This window comes from Perca flavescens, chromosome 12 (genome assembly GCF_004354835.1).
Source record: "Perca flavescens isolate YP-PL-M2 chromosome 12, PFLA_1.0, whole genome shotgun sequence".
Classification (NCBI taxonomy): domain Eukaryota; kingdom Metazoa; phylum Chordata; class Actinopteri; order Perciformes; family Percidae; genus Perca; species Perca flavescens.
The window spans coordinates 12,003,820-12,025,179 of NC_041342.1; the positions used below are offsets into that span (position 1 = coordinate 12,003,820).

Here is a 21,360-nt window from a genome sequence, read left to right on the forward strand (position 1 = left end):
ACATGTGCGCCCTCATTTAGAAGTCTCCCAGCTAATCCTGCCTTGTAACTGACCAAAGTTAGAGAAAGGCTTTCTTTTACTGTCTCTACAGTTAGCTAGCCGACATGCTCTACATCTGAGCTACTGAGCATGTGCGAGTGCAATCAAAGATAGTAGTGAAGAAGAAGAGGAAAAGAGGTCTCACTCTGTAGCTAAAACAGAAACCAGGTGAAAAGAGGATCTGCATCAATGAGAGAGAGCTATGCAGTACAACAAAAATATGGTGTTTTTTGAAAATTAAACCATGTAAACCTATTCTGGTACAACCTTAAAATACAGTTATGAACTTGAAAATTAGCATAATCTGGGCGCTTTAACGTGCGCTTGTTGCACCGTGTGCGCTGATGTGCTCATCTGTTGACATTTCCCGAATGCCTTCCTACAAAACGTACATGTGTCATTAGTATGAGAAAGAAAATGAGATTTTAAACTGTGTCGGGCTCGGGTCGGGCTCGCACATAAATATCTTAATGCCTGTCGTGCTCGGGCCGGGCTCGGACAGAAAAATGTGGCCTGATCCGCACTTTAATCAGCATGCATGCTGGTATCTTTATCAAAGTGAATTAGTGATGAATCACCCTCATGCATGAATCATACATCAATGATATACTAATTTTACACGTTCCATGATGATGAGGATACAGAAAAATATAAATGCATGGCAAAAAAAAAAAAAAAAAAAAAAACAGTCAATATTTTAGAGACCCTACAAAATGACAAAAACAATGTTTTCAGGGGAGCTTATGTGTTATTAAGAGCCAAGCACCCCCCTTGCTCCCCCGCAGTTTGCATCCCGACTATCCCTGGCATGGAAAAGAATCACATTTCTCCTTGTTTTCGTTTTACTCCAGCACTTCTCACTCCATCTCCATGGTGCATTGTTTCACCCACACCCTGACAGAACAACAAGCTTCCTGATGAGGATGCCGGGATGAGACGTAGAATCACACCATGAGGTTTCCCTTCAGAGAGGTTGGTCTAATTGGTAACTGGCTTTGAAGGATCTGGTTACCCCTATCGCAGCCGCGTGCCGTATCAGATGGCTAGCCTGAAGAAAGAGGTCTCTGTTGCTGATGAGAGATACAGAGGGGGACACAGTGGTAAATACCTGAGTTCACCAGACAGAACAGAGACAAATAAACAATATGGTGCTAAGTAGCTGCATGGGCTTTTTGTCGTCTCCGCTCCAGCTCCTGAAGGGGGCAACACCCCCGTCGGACGAATTTAAATGATACTGGAGCGCTTCAGTGGGGTTAAAAAAATTAATCCAGACGCTCACTTATCATGACAATGCATGATGATATCAAAGCCAGAATTGTTCAAATGATTTTTTTCTCAACGGGCACTGTGATGTGCAATCCTCTCAGATCATTTATTCAGGCTCAAATTCAATCTAAAAAAAAAAATGAAAGGCTGACTGTGACCAGTGGCTCCTGTGGTGATGTGATAAGAAAGACTTCAGGATTCACATCAAAGAAATTCTCATTCATATTGTATTCATCTGCTCTTTTTTTCCTTCTTTTTTTAACCAATTTTTCCTGCTGAGCCAAGAGGCAGCCGGTGGCATTAATGGGTAAAATAAGGCGGATTTAGGGTCGTAATGATGCGACGTACAGTGGCTTTCTGCATGCTCCCATCAGCCAGCTCTCATCAGAGGTGGCTGAAAAGACCAAATGATAAATCCCTGTAAACTAATCCCCCCCCCCTCACCGTGTCTTTGGCCCAGCAGATGTTTTCCCTTTGACACGCACAAAAGGCCTGTGTTTTTGTTTCCAGGCTCGTCCATTCCTCAAAGGTCACAGGTCACTCTGGTCTCAGGGTGAAGCTGTCACCGCAAGTCTACACATTTGACAGCCATCAGAGCGTGCTGAAAAACGCAGTCCCCGCGAGAAGGCTGCCTCATGATTACTTTAAGTAAAGACCTACTTTCCATACGCTGATGCAGTCGAGAGAACACACCAACACCCTGGGATTGAATTACAGTGGTTGCTGGGGATGCCTCAGGGAAAGGCACGGCCTAACTTTAGACACTTGACACACAGGGGGTGGGGGGGGTGGGGGTCATATTTGTTATGGGACGGTCCTCTGTAACAGACCTTAAAAGGTTAACTCAAATGGTTGAAATGTTAACTGAATCAATAGCTGAGGAGTTCGTGTTTGGGCCTGTCCAGAAATACCAAAGGGTTGGGTTTAAAGAGCCATCCTGTAATCCTAACATTAACCCTTGTGCTGTCTTCCCGTCGACCGTGCAACTTTTGGTTTTTTCTGGGTCAAAATTTTAACTTCTTTTCAATGTTTTGAACGTCTTTTTTCACACTTTTGTTGCTGTTCCACCGATGTGTTTGTCACTCGCTACAACGTTTTTTTTTCTGCACCTTTTGACGTTTTTGTGAGTTTTTTTCACCACATTTTTTAAGCTTTTCCTGACATTTGTCACTTTTTTCAACGTTCGTGAAATTGAATAAAACTTATGATAAGCGTTTTAGGGAATCATCCATGTGATTTCTTTTGAAAATGTGGTTGAAAGAAACCCAACTTTCTTTTATTTATACTTTTTGAAAATGGGTCATATTTGACCCGAGAACAACAACAACAACAGGAGTGTTAAAAGAAGTCTGACAATTTTAAGACAAACAAATCTAAGGATCAGTATATATTTGACCGACAGGGCAACTGATACGATCTTTAAACATCATTGCAAGGTTAAAAAGGTGGATTGCACACAATTGAACAAAACTTTGTTATCAATGTGTTGAATAATCTAGACAACCCAGAACCTGCTTCAACTGAAACAAAAAATATATTTATATGGTCAAATTTTTGTGGAAATTAGAAATGTAGATAGACACATCTATAAAAAGAAATAGAATGTATCCGCTTGGATCAAACACTACATGCACATTTGCTAAATTTCTAGGACTTGTGAAGTTAAATTAAAATGTATTGGCTAGCTGACTGGACTGTGTCATCTTATGGGTCACAAAGGCCAACAAGCCCTTTTAGACTGCAACGTTATCCATTGAACTCAGTAACACCAGCTGCTTGACACCCATTTTCAGATTTGAAAAGGAAAGACAATTTATATATTCACAGCAGCAGTTCACATGCCATGATCCCAATCAGGCATGCTCAAACTCCAAAAAGGGTTTCAAATTACAGCCACGACTTGTTAATTCTTTCCCTCCTATCAACAACAAAACAGGGAGACTTTTCACCCCAATAAAGCAAGACACTGCCAGCTGAACAAAGACAACGTCTGGACAATGACATTGTCTTCTTAGTGCTCCGGAAACATCAGAGGGCCGATGCTGCTCCAGTCACAAGCTGTTGGCGACATTTTTTATTTTCAGAAGGTTTCATCCATCAAGGCAACATCATGAAGCTGGAGGTAGAGAACCAAATAATTCAGACCTTCTGGCAGAGACATGGTGGTGGGTACAAATGTGTGATACTGCGGTAGAGTAGAATTGTTTATTTACACTCACTGCTGGCGGTGGGAGAAGACCCGACAGGTGTGTGCGTAACACTGGAAAACCAGAAGGTGCAGTGTCTTCAAATGGCAGCAGTAAAAAAAAAAGCCAGCAGGGCAGTGAAAGGATTTAGATATGGACATTTAAAAAAGTACACTGTGTAGTGGTTGAAGTATTTTATTAGCTAAAATCAATGTCTTCATTCATAAAATGTAAAATGAATGGTGTAAAATGACCTCTGCCAATGATCTGACTTATCCTCGTAAGCGAAGACTTTCTTATCTGTATTTACATTGAACGGGTAAGTCCAAGGAGGCTTCCATGTCGTTCCGCCATTTTGAAAAACTATGATTGCTGAGAGGGACATAAAGCACTAGCTGACCTGTCTAGCTAATCCACAACGCGTTTTCGTTCAGAGCCACGTGACTGAAACCGGCTGAAACCGAGAAGGAGATCAGTGAGAGGCGCTTTTTTTTTTTTTTTTTTTTGCCCCGGCAAATTTGAAAGCCTGCACTGCACTTTAGTTCATAATGGAGGATCACCGAGCCACAGGAGAAGGAATCCTCGTCGCCAAAAAAGCAAAAATTGGAAGACATGTTGTCATAGCTTCTTGGTACATAACGGCTACCGTAGTTGCAACACGCATTTGAAAAAGCGAGGCGCTAGAGAGCACTATTCGTTTGAATGTAAAATACAATTTCACTGCTAGATGGGAGAAATTCCGACACAAGGTACCTTTAACACTGCAGAAATCCAAACTAACTCAGGTTAAACTTTATTTGTTTATGGTTTAAAGTAATAATCTCCAAGATTTTAATTTAAATAAATGTCTGTTAAGTCACTACCTATTGGCGAATGAAGTAACAAAATGGTGATTGAGCCTATGGCCCATTGATGAAAGGCCTCGCATTTTCAGTACGAACTGGGTGTCTGTAGTGTTGCATTGCCAGACCTTCCTCCACAGCGCCGCAAAGGAAGGTCTGGCGAGTCCACACAGCATTCCGGGATGGGAGAAAAACGTGCTCTGGTTTATTGGTATTTCTTTAAACCAATCACAATCTTCATGGGCGACGCTAAGCTCCGGGCAGAGCCACGGTGCCGCTGCAAAACAGCCTCGGGAAGGAACTTGTTTTGGTGGAACGTGTGTACGTTCAAAAGTTGTTTTAGTTGCGCAACAGAAAACTCAGATTGGACAGATAGTCTGGCTAGCTGTCTGGATTTACCCTGCAGAGATCTGAGGAACAGTTAACCATAGTCCTCAGAAATCCACCGGAGTTTAAAATTCCAACACAAACAACATGGAAGGTAACGGACATCCGGCGAAATTTCCAGCAGCATCGGAGCAATCCCGGAAGCGGAACGTCGTGGATATAGACTAGGTGTCTGTGGTGTCACTCCCGGGACAAGTCACAAGCTGAAGCACAGTTAGAGACGCGATCCGTTTACCTCGGAAGTTGGGATCAGGAAAGACGTTACACCCAAGTTGACCGCATTCCAGTTACAAGTCGGAAAAAACATTATATTTAACAGGGTGGGAGGACTCTAGCCAGGTTAGCCAATGTTAGCAATACTAGTTGACAACAACGCATTACGTAGTATTTTGTGCGTTTCCCATGGTAGCCAGAGAGGGTAGGCCGAGCTAACAGACTTGCTCTTCAACTCACTTGTGTGTTTTTTTCCGGTCTCTGCTAGCTTTGCGGGTAAACGGTTCCTCTGGCCAAAAAAAAAGAAAAGAAAGAAAAGAGCACAGATCGGAGTACAGATGATGAAAATGAGTGAAAGTGAGATTTAAAAAAACACAAGCAAGCCTTGCTTTGTCACTGGGTATAATGCAGGGCAAAATAGGTCATGGGAAACATTTAATGTATTTTGATTTAGATTTTTGATGTGAAATACATAGATACACTTTAGGTTTTGGCGGTTTTACACAAAACTGTTTGCTTTGACATCTATTAATTTGAGGGTACCGGTTATTTATTTAACATGGACACTACTGATCTGTGTTTCATTTGAGAATTCGATGGTAGTAAAATTATAAGTGGCAGGGTCAACCACAATGACAATTTTCACCAGTGGCCAAGTGTGGTAATGCAGCTAATACTGCATCACTAACAGCACACAATGTACATTTTTACTTTCAGTACTAGTGTGATTTTAGCCAGACTCGTGTACATTTCGTTTGTACAGAGAGTCTGGCCACTCTCCATTGACAAGTGTTGACGGGTACTCTGTTGAGTACATGCATCTTTTTCCGGCACCATTACGGAACTACAGCTCTCATACTAACGTACAATCTCAACGTCATCGTTCTCAGCCACTCCCTCTGTTCGCTGATTGGACGGCCAAATATTTGGCCGGAGAAAACCAAAGAACATACCCAGATGTAGTACTGAAGGAAAATGAAAATTGAAAAGTACGTAGGAGGGCGGGGCCAGGCTAGTGTGATTTGGGAAACCTGACCCTTTAATATGTTTAGTCTAAATACAGTTTGGGAACTGAAAGTTGCTATTAAGTTAGACTGCTCTACTGTCAAATGTGTGTGTGTGTGTGTGTGTAATACTGTATATCTGTGGGGTGGCAGAGTGGGAGACGTTTTTTGCAGTCTTGCATTTCTTCTGGATTCCTCATTGGGTGGTGCAAACACATTCCTGACAGTTGGTTCAAAGGTCACATCACTCCTGCCCCCTGTGGTATCTCTCAGACAGACATATATGGAGGTGGAAATGATAGGCACGAACAGCATCTCTTATCTTTGAATTCATCGTTCATCATACTTTTCCTTTGTATTTGACATTTTCTGTATAATGTGTGTATAGCCGTTTTTTTTAAATGTAAATTACTAATTGTCAATATTCTGCTACAATTTGGTAAGGCTAAACCTACATGTATGACTACATGAAAGAAGTCCAGTATCCAGGCAACATGACATCATGACTTTGCATAAACATACACGGCACTTTCCTAAAGCCAAGTGACGTGTTATCTGTACGCATTTTGAGCTATCCGCGTGTTTGTCTACGCTGTATACAGCGGACGGCAGTCTGCAACGTCACAGCGTAAACATACACGCCACTTTCTAAAGCCACGTGGCGTGTTATCGCGAGGCTACGGTTGGGTTTACGAAAAGTCACGAGCGGGTTGGGTTTAGGAAAAGAAGAACTGGTTGGGTTTAGGAAAAGAACAAACGTGGAAAGGAAACGTGGCGAAAGTCCTGTGTTTTACCCATCATCCACCCCGGCCAACCTCTATATTTTCGCCCTTTCATACTACTGGCTTCAGCGTCAATTCACATGCAATCGCAAGGTCATGTAAGTCAATGGAGGCCAAACGGCGTTGATAAACATGCTAAAAAAAGGGAGCATGCGTCTTGATAACACGGCAATAATGACATACGAATTGACGTGTCATACACACGCCACTTCATGAGATCAGCCTGATCCAGGGGTTTAAATCCACAGGAGCACTGGGGCAGAGTTGGGATAAGCTGTTGCTGGGTAGCAAAAAAAAAGCAAAAAAGAAAAGAAAAAAAACACATGACCGAAATAAAAGTCAACATGGATGTTACCGCTAGTCTGACGGTGTTGAGTTTGACACAGCCATCAGTGACCAGTAAAACTATGCCATGTGATGACATACTGTATTCATTAAGACAGAAAAGTAACTCAAGCAGTAAGAGTGGAATTAATGCTGAGATGACATCTACTAATTAACAATAATCAAAGAAAACGATAAATAAAAACACATTACTCAAATTGACTATTTATTATGTACAAAACTATTGATTAACAGCTCTGTGGAGATCTCATCCACACACACCACACACACACACACAAACCTTTACAAGCACCTTTTATTTGACAAGCCTAATCTTCCCCAACACAAGAAGTGACAATAAGCAGGCACAGCGGCCTAATTAAAAGGGACTTTCATTCAAATTAACACACACAAAACCCTCTGATGACCCATTAGCCACACAATGGGCAGGACACACACACACACACACACACACACACACACACACACACACACACACACACACACACACAAACACACACACACAGGGTGGGGGGTGGGGTAAAGCTGGGTTTAGATTTAAGAATGCCATAAAAGTGTTTGTTGTGGTGCAAGGCGGGGACGAAGAATGCCTGTAAACGCTCTCTAGATAAGACGACAAGTTGCACATAGTGAATCTCTCGGGGGACTGACACTTTCATCTTGTCATATCTGCAACTGCAACCCCCACTTAAACCCCAAAGAGCTGCACATTTACAAGCTGATTCGTCACCTATCTCTTTGAGCTCTTATCCGCGGCTGCTGTGCATCCTCTCCTCCTTCATCTGCATTTGACCCTGGGCTTTTTAGCGTGCCAGGGGGTGTGGAAGTCGATTTGACCTCTCTGGGTAACTTCGAACACAAATCACTGTGTGCTCCACAAAGCGCTGAGAGACAGAGGTTCCTTGAGCAAATGAGCAACGACTAAAAAAAAAAAAAAAAAAAAAAAAAAAACGGTAACCTTTATTTCCAGCACAATAAGCTGTTCTTAAGCGGGCTGCTCGCACATTAAGCGAGATCAAAGTGTGTTACTCGAGTGGGAACGATAGATGTCCTCCCTTTGAGAAATAAAGCTCACCTCTCTGCTGCTGTGCACAGCTTCTTTAATCGTGTACTGCAATGTTGAAACTTTTAACCCAACATTTAATTGCTTTTTAAAAGACAAAAGGCCAGGCAGGGGCTTGGATGGCTTGTATTTGTTGCAGGGGCTTCAGGGTAATCTGGTATTGTCAGGGTGTTTTTTGAAGCCATGGGGTCATGCTCTCTGCATCTCTGAGAGAGATCCTCCACATCCTTCCTGTGTGTGTGTGTGTGTGTGTGTGTGTGTGTGTGTGTGTGTGTGTGTGTGTGTGTGTGTGTGTGTGTTTGTTTTGCCCCACACAGCCCACTCTCTTTGCTCTTTGACTCCATTGGCCATATAAGGCAGCCAGCACCATGGAAACCGCAGGGCTTGAATAGCAGTGTCAAATCCCTGGGAACACACGAACACACATACACACAGGCTGCCCCCTCCCCCTCTGCGCACACACTCTTTCTCTCTCTCTCTCTCTCTTCTTGCTTTGCTTGATCTGTCTCTCTCTCTCTCTCTCTCTCAAACATACACAAATAGGTTGGATGAAAACAGACAAGGGGAAAGAGGGGCGAGAAGAAAAAAAAAAGAAAGAAGAGAGAGCCAACGCTGAGAAATCCAGCCTGTCTCCGTCTGTGACCATTTTCTTCAATCATAATTCGATTTGTGGACTCTGAAGCCTGAGAGAGAGAAAGAGGGGGGAGGGAGGAGAAGAGCAGCACCAGTCCCTTCCACCCCCACATCCAGCTCGCCTGAGCCATAGGAAAAGGCTTTGGACAGACACACAAACACACATGCGGATGAAGAGCAGCACGCAGGGCTAGACCACAAGTCATTAGTTCTTGGTGGGCAAGCACTGACAAAAGGCTGGAGGAGAGGAGACCGCATGAGTGGCTGGAAAGCGACCACAGGAACTATGGAGGGCTGAGCACACGGATGCTCTTCTGCTTTTTTTTTTTTTTGGGGGGGGTTGTTTCGGGAAGGAAGCAGCACGCAGGACATCGTCACAACCGAGCACTCGTGCTACAACAAACAGGGAAGAGAGAGAGAGCGAGATCACTTCCTCGTGTTGAGGATCTACTCGCGTTTGTGTGTTTTGGAGGGGAGCGCAGGCGGCCCGCGTCGCCTCGTCTGCTGCCTCTGCAGCCCGGTGGTGCCTCGAAGGAAAGAAGCCCCCCCCCCTCCAACCCCAACCCCAACCCCAACGGGCCACATAAAAGTGATGCTGCTGTTGTGTGGACGTCAACTTGTTTTGGCACGATGTGGAATGTCTTCACTGTGGGTCACAGCGCTGCAGCCGCCGAGGGGATTACAGCAGAATAGGAGAGCTGTGTCTGCACTCTGAGCCTCGCTGGATGGAAGGAAGGTCTAGAGCTAGAAAAAAGGATTTATTTCCCAGTGAGGGGAAGCCATAGACACAGCACATTTAACACGGAGGTAAGCTTGACATCATTTCTAGAAGTATTTAGGAGCTAAATCTTTCGGTAGACAGCTGCCTAGTGTCGAGCAAAGACAAATTCAGCGTAAGGGGTGCTTTAAGAGGGGTTGGTCATAGCCTCTCCAGGCATGTGCTAAGGCGAGCTCCACCGAGGTCCTTTTTCAGCCATTACTGTTGCTACAGAGACAGAGCTGGGAGAGTGGAGAGCTGTTTGGTAGGGATTTTTTTTATTTTTTTCACCTCATGTCATTTGCTTGCTAATTTCTTTTCTGCCATTGCTCTCTTTTAGGAGAACGTGCACTGTATGTTTGACTCATTGCGTTTCCCGTTTAAAAGGTTCCCCTGGCTAAAGCGTGAGGCGCAGGCTGCCCTTTAACCATCTCAGGAATCGGGTCCAAATAAAAAGGACACAAGAAAAACAAAACACGGAAGGCTACGAGTTGGAGAAGAGAAGAAAGGGGAGGGGGAAATTGAAATCCACAGGCATGCAAAACTAAAAAGTTGCCACTGAGAGACTGTTTCCAGGTCATAGTGGAGTGGGAGGAGACTGAACTGCTCTTGTTTTTTTCTGCCAAACACCCTCCTCCTCCTCGATGCTGTAGCCTATTTTTCGTTCTCATTGACATCTGCTTGTTTAGCCTGAGGACTTTTTATTTTTTTATTTCCTCAGTTGTGCTATTATACTCTAAAATAATCCAAGGGTCCTATTTAACACGTGAGAGCACAGGCAAGCAGAAACTACTAATTCTCTCCAGGCGAGGGAGAAACACTCTATAGACTTTATTATTATTATTATCATTATTTTTATATTTATGTTACCTTGACAGCAGCCACACATCTTGGCTGCCTGTCCCGTTTTCTTCTGCCGTGGTTCGGTAACCAAGCGATGGCCATGGTGAGTGGGGGCTGGGGAGATCCCAATGGGGGCACCAACGGGCTGGGGGACAAGAGCTACCTGAGGGGGGAGGAGGAAGACGGCTCTCCCCAGGCGGGAGGCAGCGACATGGAGGCCGGAGACGACGACAAGTCGTGCGTGGTGGACTGCGTGGTGTGCGGGGACAAGTCCAGCGGGAAACATTACGGCGTGTTCACGTGCGAGGGCTGCAAGAGCTTCTTCAAGAGGAGCGTCAGACGCAACCTCAGCTACACTTGCAGGTGAGCGGGGCATTATGGGTAATTGGTTTTTTTTTGTCTGAAAGTCTAAAAATCCTGCTGAAAACGGAACATGTGTAATGTTACTTCGGTTATTATTATTGCGACACGTTGTTATAGCATGTTATATGCGTAATATGCGTTGCTGTGTTTCCATAAGACATAGCCTATGTAGCTGCTGTAGTAGTTCTAAGAAAGTAGTTGAGTTTTGTGTCAGTGCTATTTGCACATTTTCTACACGATGTATTTCTGGCATTTTTTTGTTTTTGTTTCTATCTGAAAGTTATTTTTCAAACAAAATATTCCTGAATTTAACTTTGCTGCTGTTACACAAAGCAACGTGTGTGGGAAAAAAAAAAATCATACCACACACATAACATTATAGCCTACAATAGAGGCGTCACTATCATAGAGCTGAAACAACGAACCGATTAGTTGATTACTAATACATGATGATTACGGCAACTATTTTGATAATCATTTGAGTATTTTTTTCTAGGTGAAATTAAGAATGCATACACACATCCATACATAAAAGGTGTCTATAATAGGCTATATCCAACAACCACTGTTGTATGACTCCATTTACTGTTAATGACTCACCACATACAGGTTTGGTTCCGTAACTATGATGTTGAGTGTAGAACTGCAGCTATTTTCATTATTCATTTTCTAATTATTTCTACAGTTAATTGATTCATTGTTTAAGCCTTCACAATCTCTCAGAGCCAATGGTGATGTCTTCGAATTGCTTGTTGTGTCTGACCAAAGTCCAAAATGTAATCATGCTCAATTTAAAATGATGGCTTAAAAGAAAAGCAGCACGTCATCACATTTGGGACAATGCAACCTAGTGAATGTTTGGAACGTTTTGCTAAAAAAAAAAAAAGAAAATGACTGAAACAATGAACTGATTCTCAAAAAAGTTCTTTCTGTTGAAGCATTCATTGATTAATCAACTAATTGTTTCAGCTCTAAAAGAGTACACATAAGAACAGTGGAGAGATGAGATTGAAGTAACACTGAATGATATAATCATCTGCTTCCCAAGCATGCTAACGTTGCCTGTAGCCTTACGGTAAATCTGATGCAATATTAATGTTCAAGAGCACTTTAAATCATTCCGTAGATACTTATATAATCAACAGAACAGCTTTTTACATCCTTTCAAATGGTTTGCATAGACTTTGCATCACTGAGCACAGTGAGCACTGAAGTAGGATTGGCTACACATTTGTCATTAGGTTTTGGATAGGTTTGTTTTCTGCGTGAAAACTAGGGCTGCACAATATATCGTTTTTTTTTATTGTCATTGCAATATTAACTGGCGCAATACACATATTGCGAAAGACACTCATGAGATTTTTTTCATCAGAACAAAACGGAACTTTAAAATGTAACTGTCATTCTTTTCTCAGTGGTGCCTTTTATATTCCATTCAATGTTCAATTTGTTCACTAAAAGACTGTTGGAAATTATTTCCTTTCATTTGTTTTAAATTCAAAAAGCAATTGTTGTATTTGAGCCATATACTGAAAGCAGGAGAAATGCGGAGCGGAGTACACTTCAATCTCTATTTATCGCAAGTAATATTATCAGGATATTCAACAACGTTATCGCATATTGCACATTTTTCTCATGTTGTGCAGCCCTAGTGAAAACCAAAGTAAAATCAGAAACCCACTTGTTGAGGTGAAAGCGGATCACAAAGTCAGACATCTGCACTGAATCAGACTGTTACTGCATTGGTACAAAATGATTCATTTCAGTTGCTAAAACTCAAAAGAAGGTTGGTAACAATCAATCCCCTAATAATCCCATCATCATGTGTTTCTGTTCTCAGGTCAAACAGAGAGTGCCAGATTGACCAGCACCACAGGAACCAATGCCAGTACTGTCGGCTGAAGAAGTGTTTCCGTGTTGGCATGCGCAAAGAAGGTATCTGTCCACTCTGATCCATAAATCTGTCATCCATTTTGATCCCTTGGAAAGGTTTGGAGACACTGTGGAACACAATGCCATTGTACATGTGCAATATTGCAAATACCGTAACTGAATTGGTATAAAACATGAAAATAATTGATATTTCCTTCAGTGAAGAGCCTCAGAGAGTTGTCCCATTACTTAAACCAGCTGCTCTTAGGACATAAAATCCCCAAATCAATCCTAGTTTAATTAACCTTTTGTCATTATCTCACCTCTTCTGCTCTGTGAGCTCCATAGTGCAGAGAAAATGCCACACATGGCTGTCTCGGCCCTATCATGGCTAGGCAAGCCATGTGTGTCAGCTCAATGCCATGTATTAAGTGGCTTAATCTAGTGCTTGTGTAAGAGTGACTGAGAGGGATACAGTGCTAAGACACCTGCGTCCCAGAGCCTTAAGCCTCCGGTTGAAGCTGCAGAAACCCTCGGCATGGTAGCTTGATCAGGCAGAATCCAATATGGAGATTTCACCTTAAGCGTCGGAGCCTATGGTGGAGCATCATTCAACGTCATGCCGATAGATCCACAGAAACAAATCCCTGTCGCCTAGACGTAGTTTGAACGCTATAAACGAGGGTATCGGATGTGTCTCTGAGTTAGGGCTGCACTATATAAATATAGATATTTTCTCAATATCAACTGGCGCAATAAAAGCATCACCGAAGGCTGCGTCATATCGCGAAAGACATTCCCAGATTCTGTGTGTTAGTTGAAAGAAAATATCAGTAGAAAAACTGCACTTTAAAATGTAACTGTCATTCTTTTTTTTAGTGGTCCCTTTTTACATTCACCTCAATTTGTTCAATGAAAGCACGTTGGGAATGATTTGCTTTCATTTGTTTTAAATTCAACAAGCAATTTGTTGTATTTAAGCAGAATACTGAGAGCAGCAGAAATGCAGAACCGAGTGCATTTTAATATCTGCTTTTTTTATCCGTTAACCTAACGTTATTGCATATGTTCCTCATATCATGCAGCCCTACTCTGAGTTGTTTGCCTCCTCATAATCACAGATGGTAAAACATGCTAATGAGACACGTTATGGCTCCCTGCAGAGACACTGCCTCTGCTTGACCACCTCCGCAGAGAGGTCAGAGGTCAGGGTCAGCTACAAAGCCGCAGTCCTGGGTCTGGAGTGGACTCAGTGTCTTGCTCAAGGACACGTCATCAGAACAGATGCTTACCACATGAATTCATATCCCCAAATGAGCGTGTATCTCTGTTCAGTAGCCTGCCCTGCTGTCTCGGTTTTGGCAGTGATGCGGTCTGTCACGGCTACGCTGCTTTCTCTACACTAAGTGATTTTTCTCAAAGGGTGATTTGGAGTGCAGAATAAATGTGTGTGTGTGTGTGTGTGTGTGTGTGTGTGTGTGTGTGTGTGTGTTAAGATTGGGGTACATTAAGGTTACAGCAACAGCATGTTGAAATTCCCTTCCAGAATGAATATTTAAAAATTTGAATGGAGAGTAAACTCTTTTCTCAGAGGCATGTGTTTAACCTGAAGAGCACAAGCACAAGAATATTTTCTCCTCACTTACACGCCGTTCTTGAGGAATCAGTCTGGGCTTGATTGTGCCTCCTTTTAATCTTGGGGAATAGTTTCCTAATTGGGCCAAGCCTGTCTGCTGATAATCTGACATACAACGCTGGCTGTACTCAGTTTTAAGTTTGTTTTTTTTTCTCTCCGTTTTCTTCACCAAATCCCTTCCTAAACCTCCCCTTGTCCTTCACCTATTTCTCCTCTCTTTATCTGCTCTTTTCCCTCTCCCTCTCCCCTCCCCCATTGTACCCCAACCAAACTACAGCAGTTCAACGCGGACGTATCCCCCCTCAGCCGAGCCTCAGCCCCTCTATAACGCCCATAGGTGGCGCGAGTGGCCTCGGAGGCGGTGACTTCTATAACAACAACAACAACAACGGGGGAAGCGGCGGGGGTCAGCCGGTGTCCGAGCTGATTTCCCAGCTGCTGCGAGCCGAGCCTTACCCCAGCAGTCGGTTTGGACACCAGTACAACCAGCAGGCGGGCCCCGATAACGCCATGGGGATCGATAACATCTGTGAACTGGCTGCCAGGCTACTCTTCAGCACCGTGGAGTGGGCCAGAAGCATCCCCTATTTCCCTGAGCTGCCGGTGTCAGACCAGGTTAGCGGATTAGATTTGATGTGTTTGGATGCATAATTTGCAGTTATTCCCTTGTTATCAGATGGGATTCTTGGAAATGTAGGACAGAAACAGGCAGTGATGGAAGGTCCCTAAGTACATTCACTCAAGTACTGTACATGAGTACAAATTTGAATTACTTGTACTTTACTTGAGTCTTTTCCTGTCATGCCACTTTCTACTCCGCTACATTTCAGAGAGAAATCTTGTACTTTTTACTCCACTGCATTCATAGATTTACTTACTTTACAAATTGAGAAGTTTGCAGAGAAAACACATGCAGTTCATAAAATACGATGTGTTATTATAAATTAAACTACCCAACAATATAACGGCCAACAAGTCCAGCTGAAATGATTAGACCAGGGGTCTTCAATGTTTTTTAAGCCAAGGACCCCTTAACTGAAAGAAAGATTGAGCAGGGACCCCCTACTACATATATTTTATAAAATAAAGTTGCATATTAACTACAATAGCTACAATAACGTGTAGGGCAGCCTAATTCCTTTATACATACCTTTTAGATTAATAATTGTTGGTATGATTTTATAAATCATGTTTTAATGTTATACATACATGTGGCACACATCTGTGGATGGCCTTAGTAACTACCTTGGCTATAGGCCAGTAAGCAGTGGGGATTTATATTTGCTAATATTGGATTCATGTTAAGACTTTTACAACATTTTAATTAACAATAATTTTGAGGCCCCCCTGCATTGACTCTGAGGACCCCCTGTGGAAGATCCCTGGATTAGACCATTAAACACACAACTGTTTGGATCGTTTGGAGTTTTCTGCATTAAGTACTTTTACTTTTAATGCTTTAAGTATATTTTCCTGATGATACTTACATACTTTTACTTACAGTAAGTAACATTTTCAATGCAGGACTTTTACTTGTAACAGAGTGTTTTTACAGTGTGGTATTAGTATTTTTACTTACGTAAAGGATCTGAATACTTCTTCCACCGCTGGAAACAGGATAGGTTGCCTGCAACAAAACATAAATATACAATGAATACAGTGAACATTAAAAATGGATGGTGAGGGTGTAGGTCAATCTGATTAACACGCTAACAAAATCCACAGGTGGCCCTCCTGAGGCTGAGCTGGAGCGAGTTGTTCATCCTCAACGCGGCGCAGTCGGCGCTGCCGCTCCACATGGCTCCCCTGTTGGCCGCGGCCGGCTTCCACTCCTCGCCCATGTCTGCGGAGCGCGTGGTGTCCTTCATGGACCAGGTGAGGGTGTTCCAGGACCAGGTGGACAAGCTGACCCGGCTGCAGGTGGACTCGGCTGAGTACAGCTGCCTCAAGGCCATCGCGCTGTTCTCACCAGGTGATTGTTACTGCTCTCCTGTTTTATGTTATTGGAACACGATGCTCTGCAGGACCACTGAATCGCTGGGGCACGCCAGCCATTAAGTGTTGCCCGTAAAGGTTTTGGACTTGAGAGAGACCGTTTAAAAAAAAAAGACTGGTCAAAATGAGTGCTGCATTGGCAATTACAGAGCTGTATACATAGGTATTCTGACTTTTAGTCTCTAGTGATCTCCCAAAACACTAGGGTTGGGCATCGTTTGGATTTTAACAATTATGATTCCAATTCCGATTCTTCCTTTAGAATTCCGGTTCTTATCGATTCTCGATTCCGATTCTTTGAAGGGTGGAGTTGAAACGGGTCACATGCCTATTTTCACAAATAAGAGGAAAGTTTTATTTTGATTCAATGGTGGTTTGCACTTTTACAGGGCTTTTTCAATGTAAAATAAAGCCACACTAGAGTGCTGCTTACTGTGCTCCAAGGCTGCAACACAACAAGCACCTGGCCGCTACGGAAACCAAAACTTACGCATATTAAATTGGGAAGCATTGATCGGATTGGAAACCATTTCCTAAAACGATTCCAATAAAGAAATGATTCTTACTGGAATCATAATTTTTGAAACGATTCCAAGTAGGAATCGGTTCTTGATGCCCAATCCTACAAAACACTGGATCCTACATTTCCCATAATGCAACTTAATAACGTCTTTCGTCAGACCCTCCCCGCCTGGTAAACGCAAGCTTTCGGTTAGAAATCTGTAGTCTCCAAGCCTAAACTGAGATCATGTCATCAGGGTTACTTTTTTCAGACTTAACTAAGCTTCTGCAGAGCCACAGAAGACACTAAACAGCTGTTTCCACTAGCTGAGGAGGACTAAGCACGACTAGGAAACTGATCTTCATGTGCACAATAGTTGGGGTGCCCCTCTAATAGATAACCATAAATAGGAATTGAACACAAACAAACACAACAATACATGGGTCTGGAAGCACATCACAGGCCCACAGCAGTAACACTGCAGGTACATTTGCAACCCTAATCTGGGAATGCACCGACTATGGCACCATCTCCTGGCTTATTCATGAAAATGCATTGATGCAATATATGCTGTATAATTTAGTGCTGTCACAGATCATTATGCAGCACAGTGCATTTTAAGACTTTTTTTTTTTTTTTTTTTTTTTTTTTTTTTTTTTTTTTTTTTTTTAAAGTAGCTTCCTTAAACAAATTGCTTAGTGGGTATGACTTATTCGAAAGCATTCAAATCTTTTTAAAACTAAATGACCCCATCCTGCTGTTTCTTTAAAGCTACGATCAGGGTTTATAGGTTTTAAATGTGTTCTTTTTATAGTGTAGACATGCTGAGGCAAGGTATTTGTGTATTTTGTGTTCCCTTTGGGGGCATTTTATCCCATTATCTGCTGGGATTTCAACCTTCCTCTCGGCTCATCACGACTCTTTATGTAACCAGCCCACACTATTAAGTAACTACCTCCTCCTTCCTCCCTTCCTCCCTCCCTCCCTCTCAGATGCCTGTGGTCTAACAGACCCAGTCCACGTGGAGTCTCTGCAGGAGAAGGCTCAGGTGGCTCTGACAGAGTACGAGAGGATGCAGTACCCGAGTCAGCCTCAGCGCTTCGGGCGCCTGCTCCTGCGCCTCCCCGCCTTGCGCGCCGTTCCCGCCAGCCTCATCTCGCAGCTCTTCTTCATGCGCCTGGTAGGAAAGACACCCATCGAGACGCTGATCCGTGACATGCAGCTCTCCGGAAGCTCCATCAGCTGGCCGTATGTCCCGGGACAGTAGCCCCCTTTAGGGGCGAGGTCTCCGTCCGGGATTTGTGACGACAAGGACCCACAGGAAACCTCCTGACTCATCACTATCCATCTGTGTGGTTGTCAAACTGCAGTGCCAGCTGGCCGTCATATGTACTGTACTGTAAGCGCTCTATTTCCCCCTCATGAAACGAGCTCTCTGTCTCCACACGGGCCTCCAGTGGAGAGACGAGCCAGCGCCAGGCTGGATCTGTCTTGTTGCCAACCCAGTCGTTCTGGTGCCAGGTCTCAGGCCAGAGACCAGCTTTTCATGCTGGGCTCCGATATGGCCACCACAGCCAGTCATGTCACCACCCACATGCCATAGTGACTAAAGACGCTGCAGTTTCATGTAGAGGGCAGCAGCACCCTGCTACAAATACATCCCAGAGGACAAAACTGTCCCACAGCTGAAAGTCGGCAGAACAATTCCCCCCCCCCACACTGGGCTCATTTTCCACGGCTCACCATTTGTGATACGGTGACCTTTTTATCCACACAGCTGATAACATTACAATACAGTATCATGATGAGAAAGGACCGACTGGATCAGCGGTGAACTCAATATAAGAGAAAGTAAAGGCCTTGTTGTTGAAGAGAAACTTTTGAATTCACCGCGCTCTCAGCTCGACGCTGAGGACGAGGTCAACGAGCTGATCAAATGGAACAGAAAGAAAATAAAACCAAGGAAAAATCACCAAAGTCTAACACATCATCCTCCGAGATGGTTTTCTAAATAGAATAATTAGTACACAAAGCAGAGAGAAAGAGATGAACGGACTCTTGTGACTGCCTGACCATCAAAGTGAACGATGCATTCACATTCATTCACTACACGGTTGCTGTAGTTGAAGATTTTTCACAGAAAAAAAAGCCACAGTTACAGTACACAAGAGTGGACTAATACCTCGCGAGACATCAGAATGCTTCAGTCTGATATTTCCAAAACACAAACCTCTGTAAATGTTGTTCACCAGAAACCGCCTTCTTTTTTGACAACTGCCTTGTTATTCATTATAAATTTGGGACAAATATGAAATATGAAATGGGCACCGCAAACATTCGTCTTGTATCTTTTTAAAAAGGATTCCCCCCGAGTGATTTTCACTTGTTTCGGATATGAGTTTTGACTGACTGAATAAGGAGAATTCAGCTATTAAACATTGTTTGGATCAAGCTTTTTATTATTATTATTATTATTATTATTATTATTATTATTAAGAAATGGCAGGCTGACATTAACTCGGGTTCTCGTTAAACAACTCAAGATTCAAGAATTAGTTATAGTTGGTGGTGAGAGAATTTATAACCAACACTACTAATTAAATACCAGTTTACGTCGATCAATGCTGTTTCTGGGGTTAATGATCCCTTAAAAAAAAAAAAACTGTATTGAAATGTATATATTGAAGCCAACTATGTCTTTTTGCATGTTCAAATGTTTTTTTGGATCTCTGCTAAGTGGAGACGGTTTAATTCTTTTACGTTATGTAATTCAAGGTTCATTTAAACATTAAAGTATTGCTTTCACTGTTAGCTCCTAGATGTTTTTTTTCTATATGTATTTACATGAAATTACCTCTGTCATCTGTTTAGATGTCAAAACAGCAAGCTTATCTTCATGCCATTACAGCTGATATGACACAGAGATGCTCTTGAGTCAGTCTCTACTGTTGTGAATGATGTGAGACGATACTGTAAAGGATGGAAATCTGGTGTGTGTGTGGGGGGACTGCACTTGGAGGACGTTCGATGCCAAAACATCTCGCTATCTGTGACAAGTTAAAAGCAGACGGGCCCTGATTCTCTGGTCCACCAGGATTTATCTCACACTGGTATGTCAAAAGGGCGAGTTTACAAAATCACAAATACAACATTTGAAAGAAAAGAACAAGGTCAACCCTAAATGCTGAAGTTGGTTGTATTTGGTTTTCAAACGCAAAGTAGAAGGATGTAACTCTGCTTCTTGATCTACCGCAGGGCCTTGTTGAAAGTTGTTTGGATATTCTTCTTTTAGGCAACAGCTCACGCGACCGCATCATCGAGAAAAAAAAACAAATATGATATTAATGTTTTCTTATCTTTGTGTTACTGAGTTCTTACGTTTTTAAAATGTCACGTGTACGGCAACATTATTAAAAGAGTCAAAAGTTGACGGTGTATCTTTTGTTATGCTTTGTGTTTTTTCAAACTACTTGAAAAAGTGTTGTAATTACATCTGTATGAAGAATGCCAAATAAACACTGCAACATGTACCATAAATGTATAAGTGTATTAATGAAAGTGAATTCATATGCCAAAAACTGAGGTTTCTTAACTGCTGATTTATTTAAAGATCCCATTGTAAAAAAGTGGCATGTCATGTCTTTTTTTGATTTTGAAGCAGTATTTCAATACTGAGAAAGTGCTCAATCGCACAGAGAAACGCACACAGCCCGTATTCAGAAACGGTGGCTTTAAACGAGCCATCAGGACTTTCATGCAGTTATGATGTCACAACTATACTATATAAAGGGTTGGGTATCATTTTTTTTCAATACAGGTGCTCATACAATACTTTTAAAACGGTGCCAGAAACAATACTTACAAAAAGAAAAAGAAAAAAAGAAGAGCACAAAACAACAGTCGGTGACATAAAGGACTGTAGACTTATTAAAAATGTACTAACAATAACCTATAACAATAACTTATTTCACCAATAAATTGCTGTTTAACGACAAAATCAACCACTAGATGGGTAGCTCCTAGATTTTTTTTTTATATATGTATTTACATGAAAATACCTCTGTCATGTTTAGATGTCAAAAAGAAGCTTATCTTCATGTCATTACAGCTGATATGACACATATGATGCTCTTGAGTCAGTCTCTACTGTTGTGAATGACGTGAGACGATGACGAACATCTCGCTATCATTAAGGAACGGCTTGTTTATTGCTTTTTAATGACTTATTACAAATGTACTAACAATAACTTATTTCACCAGTGAATCGCTGTTGAACGACAAAACCAACCACTAGATGGGATAAGGGTATTTTTACAATAACTTTAAATGCACCACGAGGCTTACCGGTTTCATGTAAACGCACCATCTGTGTTGTTTTTCCGACAACGGCAGCTGCAGACTGTTGTACGTCCCACTGTTGGAATCCTCTACAGTGAAATACAGACACACGTTAGACCGTTTAGCTGTCAGCATTTAAACAGTGTTTAACTCAGCTACTAGCTAACGGTAGGCTAACGTTACCTGCTGCCAAGTGTAGTGTTAACTAGCGTCATGTGCAGCGATGCTTCTTTTGTCTCTAACGTCTGTTTCAGAGCATCACAGGGCAGTGCAGACATTTAAGTGACACCGAAA

The 21,360-nt window shown here is 42.5% G+C and overlaps 1 protein-coding gene across 3 annotated transcripts; it reads left to right on the forward strand.

The window, feature by feature from the left end:
• Positions 1-9,084: 9,084 nt before the first annotated feature.
• Positions 9,085-18,767, forward strand: nr2f6a (nuclear receptor subfamily 2, group F, member 6a). 3 transcript variants are annotated; one of them, XM_028592784.1, is made up of 6 exons: positions 9,085-9,782; positions 9,905-10,723; positions 12,564-12,658; positions 14,509-14,846; positions 15,957-16,203; positions 17,721-18,767. In XM_028592784.1, the coding sequence occupies exons 2-6, from the start codon at positions 10,455-10,457 to the stop codon at positions 17,993-17,995; spliced, it is 1,224 nt and encodes a 407-aa protein (XP_028448585.1). In that variant the 5' UTR covers positions 9,085-9,782; positions 9,905-10,454; the 3' UTR covers positions 17,996-18,767. The 3 variants fall into 3 exon arrangements, with proteins under 3 accessions (XP_028448585.1, XP_028448584.1, XP_028448586.1); XM_028592783.1 differs by having other exon boundaries at positions 9,085-9,567; XM_028592785.1 differs by having other exon boundaries at positions 9,085-9,567; positions 14,512-14,846.
• The last annotated feature ends 2,593 nt before the right edge of the window (positions 18,768-21,360 follow it).